Source organism: Corvus brachyrhynchos, unplaced genomic scaffold, assembly GCF_000691975.1.
Source record: "Corvus brachyrhynchos isolate BGI_N302 unplaced genomic scaffold, ASM69197v1 scaffold220, whole genome shotgun sequence".
Lineage (NCBI taxonomy): Eukaryota > Metazoa > Chordata > Aves > Passeriformes > Corvidae > Corvus > Corvus brachyrhynchos.
Window position 1 is genome coordinate 6,974,937 of NW_008236209.1, and position 20,328 is coordinate 6,995,264.

At 49.1% G+C, this 20,328-nt stretch overlaps 1 protein-coding gene across 5 annotated transcripts in view; it reads right to left on the reverse strand.

Moving 5' to 3' along the window:
• FHL1 (four and a half LIM domains 1) overlaps nt 1-20,328 on the reverse strand; it is a 30,333-nt gene that overhangs the window by 1,990 nt on the left and 8,015 nt on the right. For 3 of the 5 annotated variants that reach the window (XM_008641810.2, XM_017743097.1, XM_017743076.1), the window contains 3 exons: nt 2,303-2,487; nt 1,144-1,321; nt 476-645 (listed from right to left, as the gene is read on the reverse strand). In XM_008641810.2, coding sequence (XP_008640032.1) covers nt 476-645; nt 1,144-1,321; nt 2,303-2,458 — 504 coding nt within the window. In that variant the 5' untranslated portion in view covers nt 2,459-2,487. Of the gene's footprint in view, nt 1-475; nt 646-1,143; nt 1,322-2,302; nt 2,488-9,375; nt 9,483-14,177; nt 14,262-20,328 lie in introns of those variants that run through there. The other 2 variants (XM_017743089.1, XM_017743082.1) reach the window with 2 other exon arrangements.

The window sequence follows — 20,328 nt, forward strand, 5'->3', positions numbered from 1 at the left end:
GGAAAGCTTTGTCATGGAGAGGATCTTTCCAAAAAGTTTACAAGAAAATTTAATTGTGCAGTGCCCTTAAGTCCCTCTAATCTGAAATCCCACATACCTGGCACTTTCATAATACTTTCGTTTACCTGCAGTAACTGAAACTCCACACTAATCAGTTGCAGAAGTTGTAAAACAGCTACTGTTTCACTATTTGAATATTCAGTACGGCTACAGAGCTTAAACTATCCTCAAGGCAAGACTGGTTTCTGCAGTGTTGCCATTAGCTAACACAACAACCCCTGCCCAGATCCTGTAGAGCACGGGGACCGTCAGCTCTCCCATCATTCCACCAGCTGCTGGCACCAATATCTCAAGGAAAGAACATCAGCATTGGTACAGCTTCAGCATGGTCTGCCTGCTGGTTCACTCTTCCAGTTCCCAAAAGGCACACGAGGGCTGGTTCTGGCAGCTGCCTCTGCAGAGGGGAAGGACTTACATTCTTGCACTTAGCACAAGTCTTGGCAAACTTGTGCTCATGGCAGGAGACACAGTAGAATTCATCACCCTTGGGGAAGAAGCTCCCAGATCCAATCACTTGCTTGCACTGGCTGCAGGTGAAGCAGTCCTTGTGCCAGACCATCTTCTTGTACTCAACATTTTGGTCTCCTATGACAGACAAAAATAACTTGTCATATAGGATTTCAGGCCTGTGGCAAACCCCTCCTCCTGTGCAGTGTAATATCTGTGGGCAAGACCTGTCCTTCGCTATGCCCAAGATTCCACTGGAATGCAGACAAGGGATGAGCTGGTAATTTCTGTATCTGTTTTTAGCCAGGGCCTGCTAGATTTTCTTAAAATAGTTATCAGACCAGATGCCTGAGCCTTTGAGGACCTTGATTTACAGAGCAAAGCTTCTGGTAAAAATTGTTTAAGACTGACATTAGGGTTAATTATCCACATGAGGGTTAACTGCAAAGCAGCCTTTCAACACTTGAATAAAATGGACAGGTGACAGCAACAGTCAAAAGTTACTATGCTGAGGTTCTCCAGCCCTCCACTGTGATGCCCAAACCCCTAACTGCAGCCTCTACAGCCTGATAAACCACCCTGGTTATGGCCTAGAGCAGAATGTGGCCCTTGGACACCTGTCACTGGTACCAGTACCTGCAATAATGGGCTTGAAGCAGCCCTTACACCTGGGTGCATCCTCAGCAGCAGTGCAATTGCTGCACCAAACCTTGTTGTTCTCCCGCAGCATGAAGGGCTCGTTCACCAGGGATGTGTAGCACTTGAAGCAGCGGAAGCAGTTGTCGTGCCAGTAGCGGTTCTTGAAATGCAGCTCCTAGAATGAACAGAAAGTGAGTGAGGGAGTGAGAAGCTTTTCTCTCCCCCTGAGCAGCCCAAAAGCCAAGCTCCTGTCTCATCAGCCTGGGCAGTAAAGGATAGATTTGTTGTTCCTAAGTGTGTCTGATTCAGTGCATAGAGCTACAGCTCCTCTGCAATCAGTTAAGGGAAGGACATTTAACCAAACTCATTGAACACAATCACATACATTTTGAGTGGGGCAGAAGATGCATCAAACCAGCTGCTTGGAGATTTGCAGTTCTGCAAATCTGTTCTTGGGTTCTTACATTCCCTCTAGTTCAGGTGTATGTTATTATTGCTATAAACATTTATCTGACCCTGAAGGTACATGCTAAAGACTTCAGTAATATCATATTTCTATACTGAAGCAACAAACCAATTTCCAATTTTCATGGAGATCAACACGGTTTCAACCAGCACGCTTGCAGATATTTTCAGGTCCTGCAGTTTATGTTTCTTCATGTCCTGCCTGGTGTTATGGTGTCTGAACATCAGAGATAGTATTATAAATTAATATGAGGAAAAAAACCCAACAGAACCATCTTGCGGTCCAACTGCTCTCAATAGATATACATATTGAAAGAACTCTTGATTTCCATCATGAAGCAATAAGCCTCTGACAAACTGACAAAAATCAGACCTCAGTGATTTGCCCAAAGATGAGTTTTGCAGGCCCTGTGCAGGCTGGCTCCCTGCAGTTCTCCCTCCAGGGCAATTCAGCATTTGCAGCAGTTCATGTGGCTGAATCTAGACCCTGAAATGAGGCTCTCTGCCAAAGCAGCCGACCATGAACATTCTCTGTGCACACCCCAGAACTGCTCTTTGCCCAAGGAGCACACTGCTGGCAGCCCGAAGACTCGCAAAGAACTTGCTCTTTCACAGTAGCTCAGTGCCAGACCAGAGGAGGGCGATCAGCATCTGCCTCTCCTCATCACCCGCTGAGGTGCTCGGCACTGACCTTGGAGTCGGCCCCGATGGGTTTCTTGCACTCCATGCAGGTGTTGGCGCAGAACTTCTCGAAGCACTTGACGCAGCAGTGCCGCCCCTCCTTCTGCACGTACTTCTTGCCGTGCAGGGGGTCACGGCAGTAGTGGCAGTCGAAGCGCTCCGACATCGTGCCCACGGTGTAGCTGCCAGGCCCTCCTGCAAGAGCACAGTGGGTGAGGAGACAGCACTGAGGCCCTGAAAACTCCAGGGCTTCAGCTTCTTGGGACTGTGCAGATCAGTAGGAGGAAGATGGCTCAGGAATGAGCATGTGGTGGTGGTATCACACTCCTCGAAGGCTCCTTGGTAGAGAAAGCAGCTCCAGTCGAGGAGAGCAGAGTCCTAAACCAGCCTTTCCCCATCCCCTGGTTAAGTGGAAGGATGCTAGATTGCTTTATTTGCATACTGAGAATCAAGCAAGGTTAATGACACCTGATCACTCCCTGAGAGTCCCTTAGTTCATTACTGCAGGCCTCAGTGAGGTCCTGTGTGCAGAAATCATCAACAAACATGAGCAGAGTGGAATTGTTTCCATGTTTCCAGTCTGAACTCGCAGCAAGCTGCAGCCCTCCAAGGCCTTTTGTGCTGGATTGTTGTGCAGCTTCCAGCTGCCTCTTTTCACCAGGCTTTCACATATAAAATCATAAGGGGAAAAAAACCCAAAACCTAAACCAAGAAAAAATCTGCCTCCATGGAGAGGTACTTCTTCAGTTCATGCCAGCAAGTCTCTGCCAAGGTCTGATGTTCCACCATGGCCAGGGAGCTGTCAGTGGGTGTGGGGGATCTTGATTGGAGGGTTTTCTACTTTGGCTCACACTTTCTCCCTTAACGCCCATCTGTTCCTGCACTCCCAGTCTCCTGCTAAGGGCTCCCTCCATTCCATGCACCCTTCCTCAGCAGAAGCCACCAACACTCCCGCGAGGGGCCTATGAGGGCTCTGTCAGGATTCAGAGAATCCTGGAATGGTTTGGGTTTGAAGGAACTTTAAAGATCATCTTGTTCCAACCCCCCTGCTATGGACAGGGGTGCCAGCCACTAGATCAGGTTGCTCAAAGTCCCATCCAACCTAGCTTGGCACACTTCCAGGGAGGGGGCATAGGAGTTACAGAAGCCTGTGGAGTCCCACAGAGGCGGCTCCATCCCTGCCCCTGCTGCTCGAGCCCCCACAGCCCCAGAGCTGCAGAGCTCTGTTTCCCTGCACGGCCGACACCCCAGGACACAGCCTTGAACTTCCTGCATCATCACCAACCGGATGGGAGACGTGGCCATGGTCTGGCAACAGGAACTGCCAAGAGGAAATGTCCTGTCTTTCTGATAGAGCAGCAGCGTCAGCACAGAGCAAGGAAGGGAGAAGACATCATCAGGCCATACAAATTGCTGCTGCCTCCATCACATGGCCTCACCTTGCATCACTCCACCCAGCCCTGGGGGCTACCTTGGAGCCTGTTCCTCACCGAGCTCAGTGTTACAACAGTGCTTATTCCAGACGTGCTGCTCCAAGCCCAATACAATGTGCCTTTGTAAACCAAACCAGTAGGGGGTTTGGGGTGCAGAGACAGTGTGTCACTCCTGGCTGTGCCCTCACAACAAAGGAGGGTCAGTGGGACCCCGCTGGGCTAGCCCTTGGCTGCAGGATACTCTTGGTCTGCCCTATTGTTATGGCCTGTTCACACAGATTTTTATGAACCGTTGCCCACTCCAGTAATTCCAGACTTACCATCAGCTACAGGGCCTAACCTCACCAGACCATTGCAGCACACCAGGAACAGACCAGCATAGCTGGGTACAAAGCCAGAGGAGCCTGTATATGAACATTTTGCCATCATAGCAGAGCACCTACCTCATCTGGGCCCAGGAAGAGTGGGACTCACACTTACCTCACTCACCTTGCAGGTTTTAAAATCCAAGAGTCATCACACTGTCTCCTCTTTGTCACCCTCTCAGTAATACAGGGCCAGAACAAGTTGAAGGATTTATATTTCAGAAAGCAGGACAGAGAGTCCTAAAGAAAAGTATCACATGGGGAGGCTGCAGCAGAGGGGGAGGCTGTGTTCACACCCTATTCCTTCCCCTAAAACTGACAAAATCAGGCTGGAGGCCAAGCTGGTAGGAATTGTACTCTATGGGGGAACCAAGGTCTGGAAATGCTGCCTTGGCAGGGCCAGGAGAGGTCACGTCCTGCTGACAACTACACCAAGGGCTATGAGGTACCTGTTCAAGCAAATGAAACAGATAAACAGCTGGGAAACATGAAAACTATGTGAGCCACTGCCAGCTCTGCAGAACTCTAGCAAGCAGGTGGGTTTTATTTGGAAGAAATGCAACTGCAGAGTCCCGGGCAAATGGTATTGAAACCTTCCTGACCTCAGGTTTAGAGTTGTTTTCAACCTGAATACATAATCTTGAAAGTATGGCTCAGGGAGCAACATAATCCCGTGTTCCCATGTAGCACATCATGCGCTAATGTGAGACGCATTTATCACAACAGCTCTGGAGCTCCACAGGCAAATTAACACTGGGCCCTGGCAGCCCCCAGACTGGGCTGTGCATGCAGCTTCTGCCTGCCTTGTGCCATCTCACACACCAGAAAGCCACTCTCATACACAGGTAGGGGCATGAATTTGCTTCCAGCTTTTCCAGAAGCTTTCTGCCCTCAGTACTATCATTCCTGAATTCCCAGTCTAGAGCCAGGAAAGGTGCAGTGGTGGCATTGCCCCTGCAAATGTGCTGGCTGCTCATGGGCTCTGCTCACCTGTGCCATGTCAAGAGCCCACATTAGCTAGACCATCTCCCATGACCCTCCCACAGGAGCAGCCCACCCAGGGTATGGTGCACAAGAGCCCTGAAAGCCACCAGTGTGTGGCATAGTGGAGCCCCAGGCCAGTAGCTGCTGTGCTGGGACCACCAGATTATTTTCACCAAATGGAGCAAACATCTGTGGGCACTTTAGAGCTCAGCTTTATTTAGTATCCTACAGCTGCTCCCCTCAGCAGTCCTGTCCCCTCTCATGGAAGGTAAACAGCAGATATTTCTTGTGCTCTGTATAAAAATAAATGTATTTCTAAAGCCTGCTTGGCACCAGGTTGTGGGTTTGGAGTTGTTTATCTCCTGTTCTCCCTCCAGCTGCACCAGGTCCCCACAGCTTAACTTTCTAGAGCTTCCAGGTATATTAACCCTGGCCTGTCTTTACTCTCTGAAAAGTAGGCAAGTTATGAAACTAAAGGCACAGTGGGTGTATGGAAAAAATCATTACTTCCTCGGGGTCTTTATTTACTGCGCTCTTCATCACTTCCCAAATGTGCGGTGCAGCAGCTGCCGAGCACAGGGTAGGGATTCACACCAGGGGTACAGCAGTGCTACAGCAACCCAAAACCAGGGTAAGCACTCACCAAAATACCACTAAAACCCAGAGCACTGAACCTCTGTGCTTCTTTTCACAGTGCTGTGAAAAGAGAGTGGTACATGCAGATGTTTTAGCTTGGAAGTTACTTGAACACAAGTTTCTGTGGCTGTACCTTTACACCAGACCGGCATCTCTGAGGTGACAGCCTGGTCAAGTGTCTCTTGTTTAGCCCCAGGAGAATCACATGCCCTGAGGACATGCACGGATCCAAACCCCATGTCAGCTTGATACTGAGGCCACAGAATGGGATTTAGAAAGCAAAGGAAAAGTATGGACAGGCTGGAACTATTCTCCTGCCCAGGCATGTGCAGAGGATTGTTCTGCTGGAGAGAAGCAGGTGAAAACAGAGAGCACAGGCAGCTAGGGAGAGGGGTGAATGCAGAATGTGCCCATCCTTAAATAGCCTAGAGAATCCTCAATAAGAGATGAAGAAAAATACAGCTATACATCCAGAAACTAATCCCCCTCTAAGCAAGGTGTCCCTGTCCCACCAGCCCTGGCAGGGTGTTCTCTAAATGTAGCTCCCTGAAGGATCTGACTACAGCTGGAGGGTGCAAGGCCAGGCCAGTGGCCTTCTCGGGTATCAGGGCATTTGGCAGAAAGACCCACTGGAATACAACCCTAACATTTACCTGACCACAGAGGTGCCGCTTCACCACTTGTCCCCTGAAAGCATCTTCTACTTTTCAGAAACAGCACCTCAGCCCTTGGACAACCACACCTTCCATCCTTCAGAAATCTCAGACACTTGGGCCCCAGGAGCCTCCATGCACCTCAAGTGGTACCAACACCAAGCAGTCACAGGGCTGACTGATGGTCAGGGCCACATCTGCACCCTGCAGCATGGCCAGCTTTGGGAGGGGAAGGGTACAGACCTAAGAAGAGTGCCCCACCAAAGCTACTGCATCCACACAACCCCTGCCTCCCCCTGGGTTCCTGCCATCACCCCCGGCTGGTTCATCTCAGTTCAGCCATACACCCAAAGCAGCATCACGGTGGTTTGCACAACAAACGGAACCAAAGCATTCAGCAACGGGAGCTGAAGCACAGCTGATAAGCAATGCACTTAGCACAGGATATGTGTTAATGTCTCTGGGGAGTATGTTTAAATGTGATAAACCACCAAGGAAGAACTTGAAGTGTGGTCTCTAAACACAACCAGAGAAACTGTACTTACACTTTACAGATTATTCTGCTACTTAAGAAAGAAGAAAAGGTTGAATTTGTTAACCTTCTGCCCTGCACACAGTTGCATATGGACGAAAAAGAGCAATTGCTTTTTGACTCTCCATTAATTTTATTTTTCTCAGTAGACTGAGCACACAGCCTCACACTGCCAGGCACTGGCTGCTCCTGCCTGTTTCAGCTCAGTTCTGGCAGCCCTGGTCTGTCACCTGAGTTACTATTCTCAGCATTCCTCTATGCAATGTTGCATGGTTTGCTATAAATACCAGAGAAACCCTTAGAAGAAGGGTCCTGTTAATCCCAAATGCAAAGTGACACTCAGGACTGCACTGGCACAGTGCCCTGGGCAACAAACATTTGTAAAGCCCAAGGAAAGAACAAAAGCAAGAGAAAGGGAAGGAAGGAGGGAAGGAGGGAAGGAGGGAAGGAGGGAAGGAGGGAAGGAGGGAAGGAAGGAAGGAAGGAAGGAAGGAAGGAAGGAAGGAAGGAAGGAAGGAAGGAAGGAAGGAAGGAAGGAAGGAAGGAAGGAAATCTCTTGTAGGTCGTTTTTTCTGGGAGGGCAGAAAATACCAGAGATGTGCTCCCCCATTGCCAGGCTGGGGCACGTGCGAGTCTCGTACTCTATAATTCAAAAATTAGTCTGTTGATAAAATGGAAGCTTCTTTATTTAGAGCAAGAACAGCTCCAAGTTCCTCAGGCGGTTGCCAAAAACATTCCCTACGGTCCTTTTGCCACTATGTCTGAGCACATCTCAGTCATTAACTAAATCTTCACAGTTCCCCAGGGACGTAGGGACATGCTATTTATTAAAAACACTGGCCTAGCCATGCAAATGCTTCCTCCAGGGATTACTTTGGCACTCAATGCAGAGCTCAGTAAAGGCTAACAAGGCACCACTGCCTCGAGTAAGGCTGAACACTTTAGGCAGAGTTTAAGCAACAAAGCCCAAACCTTTCAAAACTAACCAAATCCTGTTCAGTAACTAACTCTGTGGCTGCATTAAGTTTTGTCCTTTGACACTCCCCTATTATGTTCCCAGCTATGCCGTGGTCTGCCCTACCTCAGCAGCTGGATGCCCTTCTCACACCCAGGTCCTCCCAGGTGCCAAAATGAGATTTCCTCCTGCACTGGAGGATTCAGCCCCACGGTACCCCCACAGCTACCCTGGGATTCCCAGTGGTCTGCAGGATTGGACACCATGCTGTGACTTTTTGGTGGCAGCACTCCAACCTCAGCATCTGCTCAGAACACTCTGCAGCATTTTATAATACAGCATAGCATCAAGTCTGGGAGTTCTTGCCCCAGGGGACATCCCCTGAAGAAGAGAAAGAAAAAAAATATATAGCTGGGAATATAATGGAAGGATGCTACAGCATCAATCAGTCTTGTGGGCTGAAGTTAAACATCTTCTTACATCAAATGATACCACAAAAGTCAGATTTTACTCACAACGGTGCCCTGCATAACATGTGTGTGCATCCCTGTACAAGCGAATCCTGAGCAGTTACGTGCTGTGCAAGCAGCCTCATGTGTTTGCCTTATCCTGGGAAGCTGAGCAGGGAGCTGAGCAGAAAACTGTGCCTTTTCTCCCCAGTTTTGAGGAGGGTCTATGTTCCCAAGTCTCATGAGCACCCCTGGCTCCTGGTGTGCAGCAGCTCAGTTTGGTGCCCACAGGAGCTGTGCCCCAAACCAACACCCTCTCCCCAGGCACATCCACCCTCAGGGCTGTGTCTCACCAAGAGATGCAATGCCACTGCCACTGTACTGTGGTGTAGGGCTGTGAATACACCCTGGGCAAAAACAGCTTCTAAGAGTCAGATAGGCTTTCAAAAATCCCAAAGATCTGATTTTCTTCAGCTGCAGGGCTAGAGGAATTAGGCAGGATAGGAAGACACAACAGAGCTGCATGCCATGGAGACATGTAAAATATGATCTCAAGATTCCTGTCACTGTTAATGGAAACATTAACATTTTCCTGTCACTGGTGAGGGTCAGCCCATCTGAACTAAAAGACAAGCGGAGAAGAGTAAGTAACCACAAACTTCCCACCAGAGCAGAGCCATCTGTAAACCATCTGGGTTTACACACTGGTCTCCCCTCTGCTGTGGGTTTCTCTGCTCACTGCAATAAACTTGCAGCAAGGAGGAGCATTGCTCCCCATTTTCACCAATTCTTCCTCAAATAATGGCTGAGCCCTAGCCTTCCCACAGCAGCAGATACAAAAACATTTACCATCCAATGCATTTTACAAAATAAATGAGACCACCACCACCACTCTGCTCCAGCACCAGTCTCCCACACTGGTTATCAGCCCATTTGCCATCAGGAGTTTGAGCTGCAGATTGCTGAGGTTTAAGACTGCATTAAGTTATTTCTCTGGCACAGGAGCCTGTTAGCAAAACCTGCCTCCCCATTTACCAGGTGTACTCCCACAACACCTGGCAGCACATCCACTTTACCTGTGTGCCTGTGGAAAGCCATGGTCAGCAGCCCAAAGTCACCAGCTGCCCCTCAGGTAATGGAGTTCACAGTCTCTAGGCTGATAAGGAGCTGCCCCATTTGATAACATACATTTAAACGGAGGCTATTAATATGGACAGGACTCCTACCAGATGTCCACTCCCCTCCCTAGAGATCACAACCTTAATCCCCCTTGGAAATTCTTACCATTTTAGGTGATCGGAGGGAGAAGAATAGGATCCTGAGACCTCTAGGTCTCTGCAGGCAACAGTCAAATACCTGCCCAGCTACTCAGCACCCAAATTAGTCCCAAAGGCAGAATGAACTCATGAACTTGACCCCATGCTGGTATTATTTGGCCTTGGCGTTAGAGTGAGATTGTGTCTCGTAACAGTCCTGAGCTAAACTACAGACCCAACATTAATTATGTTCCACCATGGCTGAAGGGAAGAGGTGGGTCAGAGCCCTGTGGGACTGGAGGGGCTGCAGTCCCAGGAGACAGCAAGGGGCTGTCTTCTGGTTGTAGGGCCTGGGAAGGATGTGGCTGTACCCCTGGGGACTGAGTTGACAGCCCACAGAAGTACCAGCACATACATTCATGGGTGGGTTGGATTTGCTCTCAACATGGAGATCATGCTGAAGTTTTACTTCCAGTAAAACTGCCATTCCTGGTCCTTCCCCAGCTTTTTCCCCTAAGGAAGCTCACAGCATTAACTGTTCAAAGGGTCCTAGTCCCTGAAGAGCAGCACTTAGAAAGATGGGTGTCATGATATGGGGCTTCTCTAGCATCTAGCGTGGCTTTAGAGGGTACTGGCTCATGCCTCTGTCCTCTTTATTCAGGTGTCCACAAAGCTCTCAGGAAGATCCCAGCTCCATGGCTCCAGCCAACCTGTTTCCACCCAAGTCAGAGCAGGAGGGGAGGGAACTCTGGCTTGGGATTCACTCCTGTGGGGACCCCAGGCTGCAGCAGCTCTGCAGCCCCATACTCACTCTGGGTTATGCAACCTCTGCCGGCAACGCTCAGGGCCAGGGGCCAGGGACGCCCAGCTGCTAATTCTGCCTCCCCACTGACGCACTGCACGGCCGTGGGAAAGTCACTGAACCTCCCTGACAGCCACTGGGAAGAGCCAATGTTTATCATTCCTTCCCGGGAGCCCATTGTGGTGGTGTCTGGCCTATGAAGAGCAACCCTGCTACAGCCAGGAACATATCTGCTTCCTGCTTGCAGAGGTCCCAAGAGCTCCTCAGCCACAAACACATGCACAGTCTCCAGCCTCTGTACTGGGCTTGGTGAACCCCTGAGCCTTCACACCCATCTTAGTCCCCCAGGCAGCACATGCACAAGCTCAGCATCTCACCAGCATCCCGACATCTCCAAGTTTCCAACATGGCCTGGAAAAGGCCACTCTTGACAGCATGCCATTCCAAAAAAGCACAGCAAGGATCCACTGGTGTAGCAGATTGAGGCTGGGAAACGTGCTAAAGTACTAATGCACTGAAACACTTTGGCAAGGAAAAACCCAATGTTATTCTGCCCCAGCTCAACTATAAACTCTAGCAAATTGTTTGCATAATTCAGATGGCAACAGAAACCCTAACAACTGGTATTTTCCTGTGCTAATCTTGCTGTATGCAGTGTAATATTTACAGACATGAGTTCATTTTTGGCAATGCACGTAGAGTTTGCACCATTAACCATTTTCATTCCTTCCTAGTTCCCTATACAAAGCTCTGGCACCCTCCCACCTGGCAGTCATTTCCTACTTCCCCCAGAATGCCCTGGTATTTCCATTAGAAGCCTTTGCTCCCATCCTGAGCGGTGTCTCTGCACGGTGCTAGTGGCTGCCACGTCCCGACCGGAGGTGGCTGCAATCAGCAGTGGTTTGGCAGCTGCAGAGGGGTGTGGAGAGCAGGGATGGACACTTGGATGTCACATTTCATGCGCACAAGTACACGTGTGTTCACAGCACCACAACAGACTCGGGCTGGAGGAGAGAGGAGAGGGAGAAACCTTGCCCAAGAAACAGGAGGAAGACCCAGACCTGCAGATGCCTATGGAGCTCCCTGGCACAACTCACTCTGCAAAGCCCCTGCTGATCCCCCACAGCAGATTATAATAAAGAGGCCATTTTTTAAAATTTGTGGCCTCCTGGTCCCAGGCAGAAATGGGCTGGGGAACAACCTTGCTGCTGCTCTTGGTTTCTTGCCTGGTTTTAGCCAGATGACTTTGGCCAATTCCCATTTCCTTCCCAAGCCCCTCTTCATCCACAAAAGCCCAGATGATTAAACACAGCAGTGGTGCAGGTGTAGCACAAGTGACAAGGAGGGACATCAATGCCCTGTGAAATGTGTCAGGGAGCAGACACCTCCAGGAAAGAGAGGGTGCCCCAGAATGGAGCTGTGCCAGCCCTGTCTGAACCCTTGTCTGTGCACCACGCACCCACAGGCCCCAGAGGGAACAGTGCTACAAATACAGCAGTGAGTGCGCAGCAGGGCATAGCAGGCTTGGGATGTCATATTTTTAACATTAAACCTGTCCTGTAGGTTTTCCAGGGAGCTGCCCTGGACACACTGATCCCACCCAACAGGTCTGACTGCAGAGCAGCATGGCTGGGGCATAGTGTCATCCACTCGGATAAATAAATGATTCACGTTGTGATTTCCAGAGTATTTTCTTGCCCTAAGAATCCTGCCAGAAAAGGTCTGGGTCTCTCAGCTTGCTCACACATCCTGCTGTCACTCAACAGGCAGAAACTCCTAAAGAGACCTGTTCTAACCCAGGCATTGATGAACTATTAGTCACCATCATCAAAGAAAGCAGCAGTAAATACCAGCAGCAGAGCACCTGTGCACCTCTTAAAGTAATGCTGTGCCTCCTGCTTCCCTACATGCTGTTGGCAATGCACAGTGCACCTGCACAGAAGAGCACACTGCCATTCACCAGGCTCCCCATAAAATGACAGTCCCACATTTCTCCCTACCCTTCCTGAGGGCAGATCCATTTTTAAAAAAATTTATTTTAAATGTCTCAGGTTGCATGCGTCCTCCCACAGCAGAGCACTCCTGCCCAACAGATCTCAGTTACTAACTTCCTTGGCTCTTCCTAGGCAGAAACAAAACAATTTTTTTTAGATGCTTCTTTGTTTTAATATGAAGACAAAGTTTGCAGGAAGACAACCAAAAAGAGCTTTGGGTTTGAGAGGAGAGAGGACACAGATACAGCTCTCTTGAAGGAAAAGCTCTTTGCAGTTGTGGCAGATCTGTCAGGGAGACATAAGAGGCAGCAGTCCCCAATGCCACAGAAATGCTGGACAGGTCTGGCACCAGGACTGACACTGGGGGCTAATCCAGCGCTCCAAGCACTCACTATCCAACATGCTTCCTGCTCCCAGCACTGGCAGAAGGCACTGCAGAGCAGTGCTTGCAGATCATCTTGAGAAGACTGCCAGGGGATGATGGCCCCTAGTGCCCCCCAGCCAGAGACCCTGCATAACATGATCACACCTGAACCAGAACGGGGATTTTCCACCTAAGTCCTTTCAAAGCTGGACAGTTTCTCTTTGAAGTATCCCAAAAATGCCCCAGAAGTCTCAAATCCAGCTCTGTGTACAAGGATGTGCCTCTGCACTCCTGAAGTATCCCACAGACACTCACAGGAACACAAGGCAGAGACAGCCAGGATGTACACACCTCCAGAGCAAAACCAGCAAGGACATCACTGCAGTGACAGGGGAATGAACACACTGGGCACCAGGGGAGCCCCTGCTGTTCTCAGGGAACCAGCTCAGAGGGGACAGTAGAGAAGGAAAGCAGCAAGACATGGCAAAGGCACAATTCCTCCATGCTGAACTCCAGCTCACAGCTGGGTCAGAGAGGTATACTGAGCCTTTCAGTGCCAAGGGAAGCTTCTGGATCAGCTGTGGAGGTAGGGGTAGAGGAACTGGGAATAGATTTATGAGGAAGCAGATGCAGGGCAGGCAACCTTCAGGAGCTCAGATATAGGGTGAGTAGAAACAAAAGGCGGAAAAGAAGGCAGGATAAGAAGAGACAAAATTAAGGGATAAGGCTGTAGTAATAGACAGGAAGGAATGGTCAAGAGATAACAGAGCTGGAAATAAAGGCACCTGAAAAAAAACAAAACCAGGAAGAGATATAAACCAAGTTTTTCCCCATCTGCCTCCATCCACAGGCTGGACTGTTTCCAGGATTATTCCCATGGCAGCTCCAAATTTATTTCCCTGCTGCCATCTGCTCTGTGGCTCCCCTCCACACACGCTCCCTACTGGCACTTCTTCCCATCACCTGTTGCTGACATGGCAGACCTCTCGCTGCTGCTGAGAGCCAAATGACACTGAGGCCTGGGGGGAGCGTCTGCACATAAATCAGGAGCTGCTTTGTAGTCCCAAAGCTTTGTTCAGCTTCTGTTCCCTGTCCTGGCTATGGTGGTATGGTGGGATGCAGGCAACGAACAGCCCCATGGCAGCAGCCCCAGGATCCAGAGAGGACAGGGGAGAGGAGAGGCTGCAGCAGGTGCTAGGCAGAGCTGGCTTTGAATCAACTTCACAAGAAAGTCCATTTCCTCCTGTCCCTGCTTCTCATTCACGCATTACAAATAAGATGCCAAGACTGTATGTCCCAGCAGCAAGGATGTTGAGTGCCTGCTGTAGTCCCAGCAGTTAGAGTGAGACCTTCAATGCAATCTCAAAAAAGGACAGCCCCAAAAGACTGAAGATTTTTAAAAAATCTCTTGCAAAGTCCTTAAATGCACTTGCTTAAATGTGAGCCGTGTTTCTCTTCTCACCTCTGTCTCCCATGTCCTTCCACTGTGAGTGTGCAGGCAGTGGACTGGGAGGCTCAGCAGGCTGCCCACAGCTCCCTTCATGAGCTGCAAGATAAAAACCACAGGTCTGAACATACTAATGAATATCAGATAACCCTAAGAGGAGACAAAGACTTCCTCTGCTCCTCTTGGGGGAAAGATCCACCTGTGCTGCCAAGATTGATTCAGATGCCTCATAAGAGCACCAAGCCCATAACTCAGCTAAAAATCTTCAGTTACTGCATTTACCTCTTCCTCCCCAGCAGCCCTATAACTGGGTAACACACAGAACCACTTAGCAGTGCTATGGTGCCTCTCAGTCACTTCCACCAGGTGATGTGGAAGCCATGGGGAAGCTTGGGAGGAGACATGGGGCCAACCAGCTGCACCACAACTCAGTTATTCCCCAGTTTATTACCCCAAAGCTTCACACTTAGGACAGTGGAGCTCCTTAGGGCCGTCTTGGTCAACTTCAGGTCTTTCTTTGTTCAAGTTTAGTTGCACTCATGTGCAGGAGGAATGACCAGTGGAGCCAGATGAGAGGCAAATATTTGCCAGTCACAGCTTTCCCCTCATGGCTTAGCCCTGGCTTCAGAGCTGAGAAAAGTAACTCAAGTCCCTGTCAAATAAATACCACAGTGATCCAGCCAGGCAGCATGGCAGTCTTTCCCAGCACAGATGAGGTGTGAGGAACAGGCACAGCAATATAATCCTGCCATACCCACACAATAAATGCTCATGTCAGGGCTTCACCAAGCAGTGAGTGAGCCATCACTGAAATAATATTCCACAGTGTCCATCAGGCTCTCTGCACTTCTAATAGCTCCCAATTCCTTCTTGTGGGCACAGCAGCTGGCTGGGCAATGCTCTGCCCCAGTGAGGTTAAACAGCTCACTGTGGAGCACATGGAAGGAAGTTCAGCTACTAGTTTGCTCTTCTGCTCGAAAGCTGTGTCATTCCTTGGAAATCTACCCACTAGGAGTCAGAAATTAGCAATTACCCGGACATCAGCTACAACACACACTCTCTCCAGCATCTCCTGACACCCTCCTGTGTTCATTAACAGGACCTGGAAACAAGGAAGACTCACAAGGTGGGTGCTGCAGGCTCTGCCCAAGCTCTTCCTCTGTAGGCTGGGAATGCTTTCCATGTGATGTTTTCTAGCAAAATACCATGTTCCCAGGAAGCTGCTGGGCAGATGGTTCTGCAGACTTCCATCCTCTTCCCACACAGGGCAGTGGGCAAGCCAAATCTTCACACCAGCAGTGCTCTGTGGCACCAAGGAGCATTGGTGTTTCCCCTTAGAGATCTTGATTTTCAGGGGAGGAGAAGAAAGGGCTGTTTGTGGATGGACTGTGATCCTGGCAAAATATCTCCAGAAATTCAGCATGTGAGAGACACTGAGGATAGAAAACTTCAGCTCAGGTGGTCAGAGAAGGGCAAAGCAAAAGCTCTCAGAAAGGGCTGCCTGGCTAAGGGTGAAGACAGGCCACTTCTTTGATGAGGACGTGCCTTTCCAAGCATTGGCATGCCAGTTGGGAAGACTCCCTGGCATCCAGTACACCATCAAAGTACTGCCTGAACTTGGCACAGGCCACAAGGCCATGCCCTCAGAACTGATTTAGAGCTGACAGAGCCAGCCCTGGCACATGATTTTAGCAGGAGAAGCAGCCCAATACCCTGGGCAGGACAGTCGCCTCGAGCAAGATTAACATTTGGCTGTCTGCATCCTCAGTTGTCAGACAGAGCTGGTGGCTGGAAGGACCAAATCACCCTTGTTATGTGGCCATTTTAAAAATAACCTTTCCCAGAGCCCCACAGTGCATAACCCTGTGTCAGTCTGAGCTCCAAGAGCTGAAGGGGATCAGCTTGCAGGGCTAACGGGTATTTTTGGGCACTCTGACTAATTGTCAGGACATATGCTGAGCATTCTTTACAAGGAAAAACAAAGCTGCAAAGTCTCCTCCAGTGAGGCCTAAGGGGTTGGATTAGTCACAAAAGTTATTTTCATAAACCTCTGCTTTAGGAAGGTTTGATTTAACTTCCAGCTTCAGATAAGTGCAGTTTAAAAATGGAAGAAGAGGTCAACTTCCTTGTACCCCAACACTCACCACAAAGGCTGGGCCAGGCTGGGCCACATTGCACCAACAAGGGCAAGAGAAGTGGAAACTCTTCACCTTGGAGTGGCTTCAGATTCACAAGTGCTTCTTTGCCACCACATAGAGTATTTTGCCAGTTGTCTCCCTCTTCCTCCCTCCACTCTCGGGAGCAAGAGCTCCCAGCTCAGAGGCTCCAGAGCCTTGATGTCCTGCAGCCCTGTGTGAAGTGCTCCTTGAAGACCACATCCTTAGAGAGGAACAGAGATCAGCCAGTTCTTGCAAGTTTAGTTACCATTGAAAAGATTTTATTCTAAAAGCAACCTGTTTTGAGTGGATTTTCTTGTTGCAGTTCCTTGCTTCTTCTCCTCCAAAGGGCATCTTTCATCAACATGAGCACCTCAGCAACACTTCACTCACATGCCAGGTTTAAGCCAGCACTCATTCAGTTCACTTTCTCTACACTTACTAAGACAGTAAATAAAGAACCCATGTGCAAAACCTCCACAACACCCTGGGACACACAAGCCAGAGCAGCCCATGTTTCCCCACCACTTTGCTCTCCCTTTCATCCCAGAAGCTCTTTCATATGCTTTAAGCCCCGCTGCTGTCTCAGCCCATGCTGTTGGCCTATGGAGTTTTTCTTTCTCCTTTCTCTGGTGCATATCAAGCCTTGCTCTTCTCATTCAGCAGACACACTGCACCAGAAGCACACACATCTCAAGATGACAAGAGCTCTCCAAAGTCTCCAACAGTGCTCTCTGTACATTTTCCCCCCAAGCTGCAGAGCAATTTCCACTGAGGATAAGTGTTGTCAATTCAATTTCTAATAACTACATTAAAATGTATGAGCCATTTCTCTGGAGTCAGGGATAATATTTTCAAAGTGCCTGTGTGATACAGGAATGTAAATCTCATTTTTCATAAAGTGATAAGGATCCTGAGTCTCTGTGGAAATATGTCAGATCAGAGCTGGGCAAGGACTACACAGGAAAACATTCCCAGTGGAGTTGGGTAGAAAACAGCTTCAAATGTTAAAGAAAAGGAACAAATATCTTTAAACCTTTCATCAGGGTTAGTTTTCAATTTCAGCCAAAACCAGAGAGTCCCAGCCCAGAATGGTTTTCAGAGCCCTGCCCTGGTTTGTGGTATCCCAGCTGAGTGTCATCCACAGGACAGAGGCTGTTTTGGAGAGGGAAGCAGGGGAATTCTTCACCCCCAACATACTCCCACTCTAGTTTTTTTGTAACCTAGCAAAATTTGAGTTCCTTTAGTGTCTTGGAAATGTTAAGATCAGTAGACTAATATTTGGCAAGAGACAGTTCAGGCCAAAAGAGGGTGGGGAGGTGAGGTTACTGACACTGCTAAATTTCATCCCCCTCCTCCGCAAGGCCAGGGCATTCTGAGTCAAAGGAAGATCTCTCCTCTCCCATGCTCCTCCAAGGGTCTCAGAGCAGCTCTGCGTGTTACAGCATTTCTATCAGTGCTGACTCTTGGAGCAATGGCAAGTTCTGTGTGTGGATACATTCATTAAACACAAACTTGAGAATAAGAAAAGTGAGATACTTAGAAGAGTGTTTGATTTTAAACACAGAAATAAACCAACTGGAGTTGGTAAAAGCACTTGAGTGTTTGATTAAGCCATCCCCTGCTCTGGGGCTGGATTCAGGCCCAAAAAATTATTTTGTTTTCTTTTTCAAGTAGCAGAAAGACAATAAATTCAGACACAACGAGCAACACAGTCTGCAGAGATACAATCTCTTTGCAATACAATATCTTCTCAATACAATCACTGCAAGCTCTGCAACTACTGCCCACATCCAGCTATTAGAGGATGGGCTCCATGCGACAGAAAGCGATGCTAATTGCACGCAAATGCTGGAGAAAGCTGTCAAAAAGCTAAACCAGATGTGAAACAGCAATTTTCTTTCTTTTAAAACCAGGTTGTGCAACCACATTGCATAAGAGCCCACAAGCACCATGTACCTCTGGGAATACTGCAGGACAATGGGGAAAGGGTGAGGTTTCTAAGTAGTCATTGAGGGCTTTTCCTGCAACTGCATGGACTCTGCTGTCCCTTTGCTAAAGTTATACCCCTTGAGAAAAATTCTCAACCGTGCTAGAAGGAAGCCTGGTAGGAAGCCTTGCCTGCTTTGTGCCAGTGCTGAGCAAGGTTAGGCTTGGTCCTGGATCTACAAAGCACAGCAGTGGATTTAGTCACCCAGAGACAGCCTTAAGGGAAACACACCTTGATACCAAGAAGGTGAAACACTGGGGGACGACACAGGGAAGACCTGCAGGGATACCTGTCCTGCTCTCAAACATTAACACCCAGTGCTGCACCCCACAGGAAAGAGATGACGCAAAGGAACATCAGACACCACGTGTAAACAATTCACATTAGACCAGCAGTGTCTCATCTCCAAGGAGCTGCTGAAAACAGAAGATAAAATGCTTTAATGGCAATTGTAGGTTTTAAAGCTTTTTAGCACCCTGCCCAGCTCAGTTACAGGCAGTTTGGGGTCACGGTGGCTGGGGCACAGGGCTGTGCTACGCAGCAGGGTCACATGGACTCAACCCCAGCCGCTGCAACAGCCCAGGCGCACCAGAGCACTGCCCACCTTGCAGCTATAAAAGGTGAACTCACATCTGTCTCACCCTGGGGCACAGGCTGTGCTACGCAGCAGGGTCACATGGACTCAACCCCAGCCGCTGCAACAGCCCAGGCGCACCAGAGCACTGCCCACCTTGCAGCTATAAAAGGTGAACTCACATCTGTCTCACCCAGATCTCACTCAGCTGTATGTCCTCACATGAAAATCACCTTCTTTCAAATGCCAACTGCTCCAAGAACCAGAAAGGCTTTCCTGAAGCCTTTTCCTGAAGCTGATGGCTGAATGCACAGGTGGCACCGAGAGCTGCCCGTGATTCTGAGGGACTTGGTTATGTCACCAAAGCATTTCCCACATGGCTCCAGAAAGCAGCTGGAAAAAATCCACCCACAGTCCTGGAAGGGACTTGCAAGAACACACAATTTTACAGATCTCTCCATGATTATAAAATTATAATAAAAGACTTCCAAAATACCCCTGCTGAAACCAGTCTCTTTTTATAGACACAACCTTCATCCCTTGCTTCAAAAAGCTATGAAGTTAATCCAAAAAAAGGATTGTGTGTTTGCATCACGTGAGTAGGTTCACAGATCACTTTTCAGGGCTCAGCTTTCGTTTGCATTTGTGCTGTGGATAACTGTTCCCTGTTTTCACTCACTGGCAACTATGTCTTAAAAGATACACTGAAATCCATCAGTGCGCCTCTGGTAAGGGGCTCATGCATTGCTTCATCGACACAGCTGCCAGGTGATGTTCTCTTGTATTTCTACGTAACATCATGAATTTGGTAATTCAGCAATGGGGAGCAAAACCCAAGTAGAGACCACTGCCACAACTTTGTCAGCCTCTCCCCTGCAGTACTGTGGTGCAGAGGTTCAGGCAGTACTTCCTCCTACAGACAGACCTTTTCAGTTAAAAGCTGTAATTCAGAAAATGCGAGTTCATTGAATGAAGTGTATCTGGAAACATCTATGTCTTAGCAGAGAAAGGTGCAGGGTGCTACAGGAGCCCCGCCTAGGCTGCCAAGAGACTGAGTGCATCACAGCCTCCTTATCCTGCCTTTCTCAGGCACAGCTGGCACCCCACAAGAGCCCACTCCAACCCCAGCTCCATCAGCCTAGAAAAGATATCTCAGCTGGCAGCAGCCACTCTCACAGTGCCCACTGTGCCCTGGCAGGAGGTGACTCCAAAAGTCCAGTCTTGACCTACTTAAACTGGGGACACTTCAGGGTAAAATAACGCCAGAGTCCAAATTTTCAAGCTCCTGCTCCAGCCGGGTATGTTGCAGAGGAGGGTGAGGTTTTTCCAAGCTCCTGCTCTAGCACAGGGAGCAGCAGTAGAGAGAGGCTCTGCCTCTCAGTACTCCTGTCTAATCAGGTGCTTAGAACCAACCGTTATTTACAAGTCAAGCATCTCAGTGTTCCC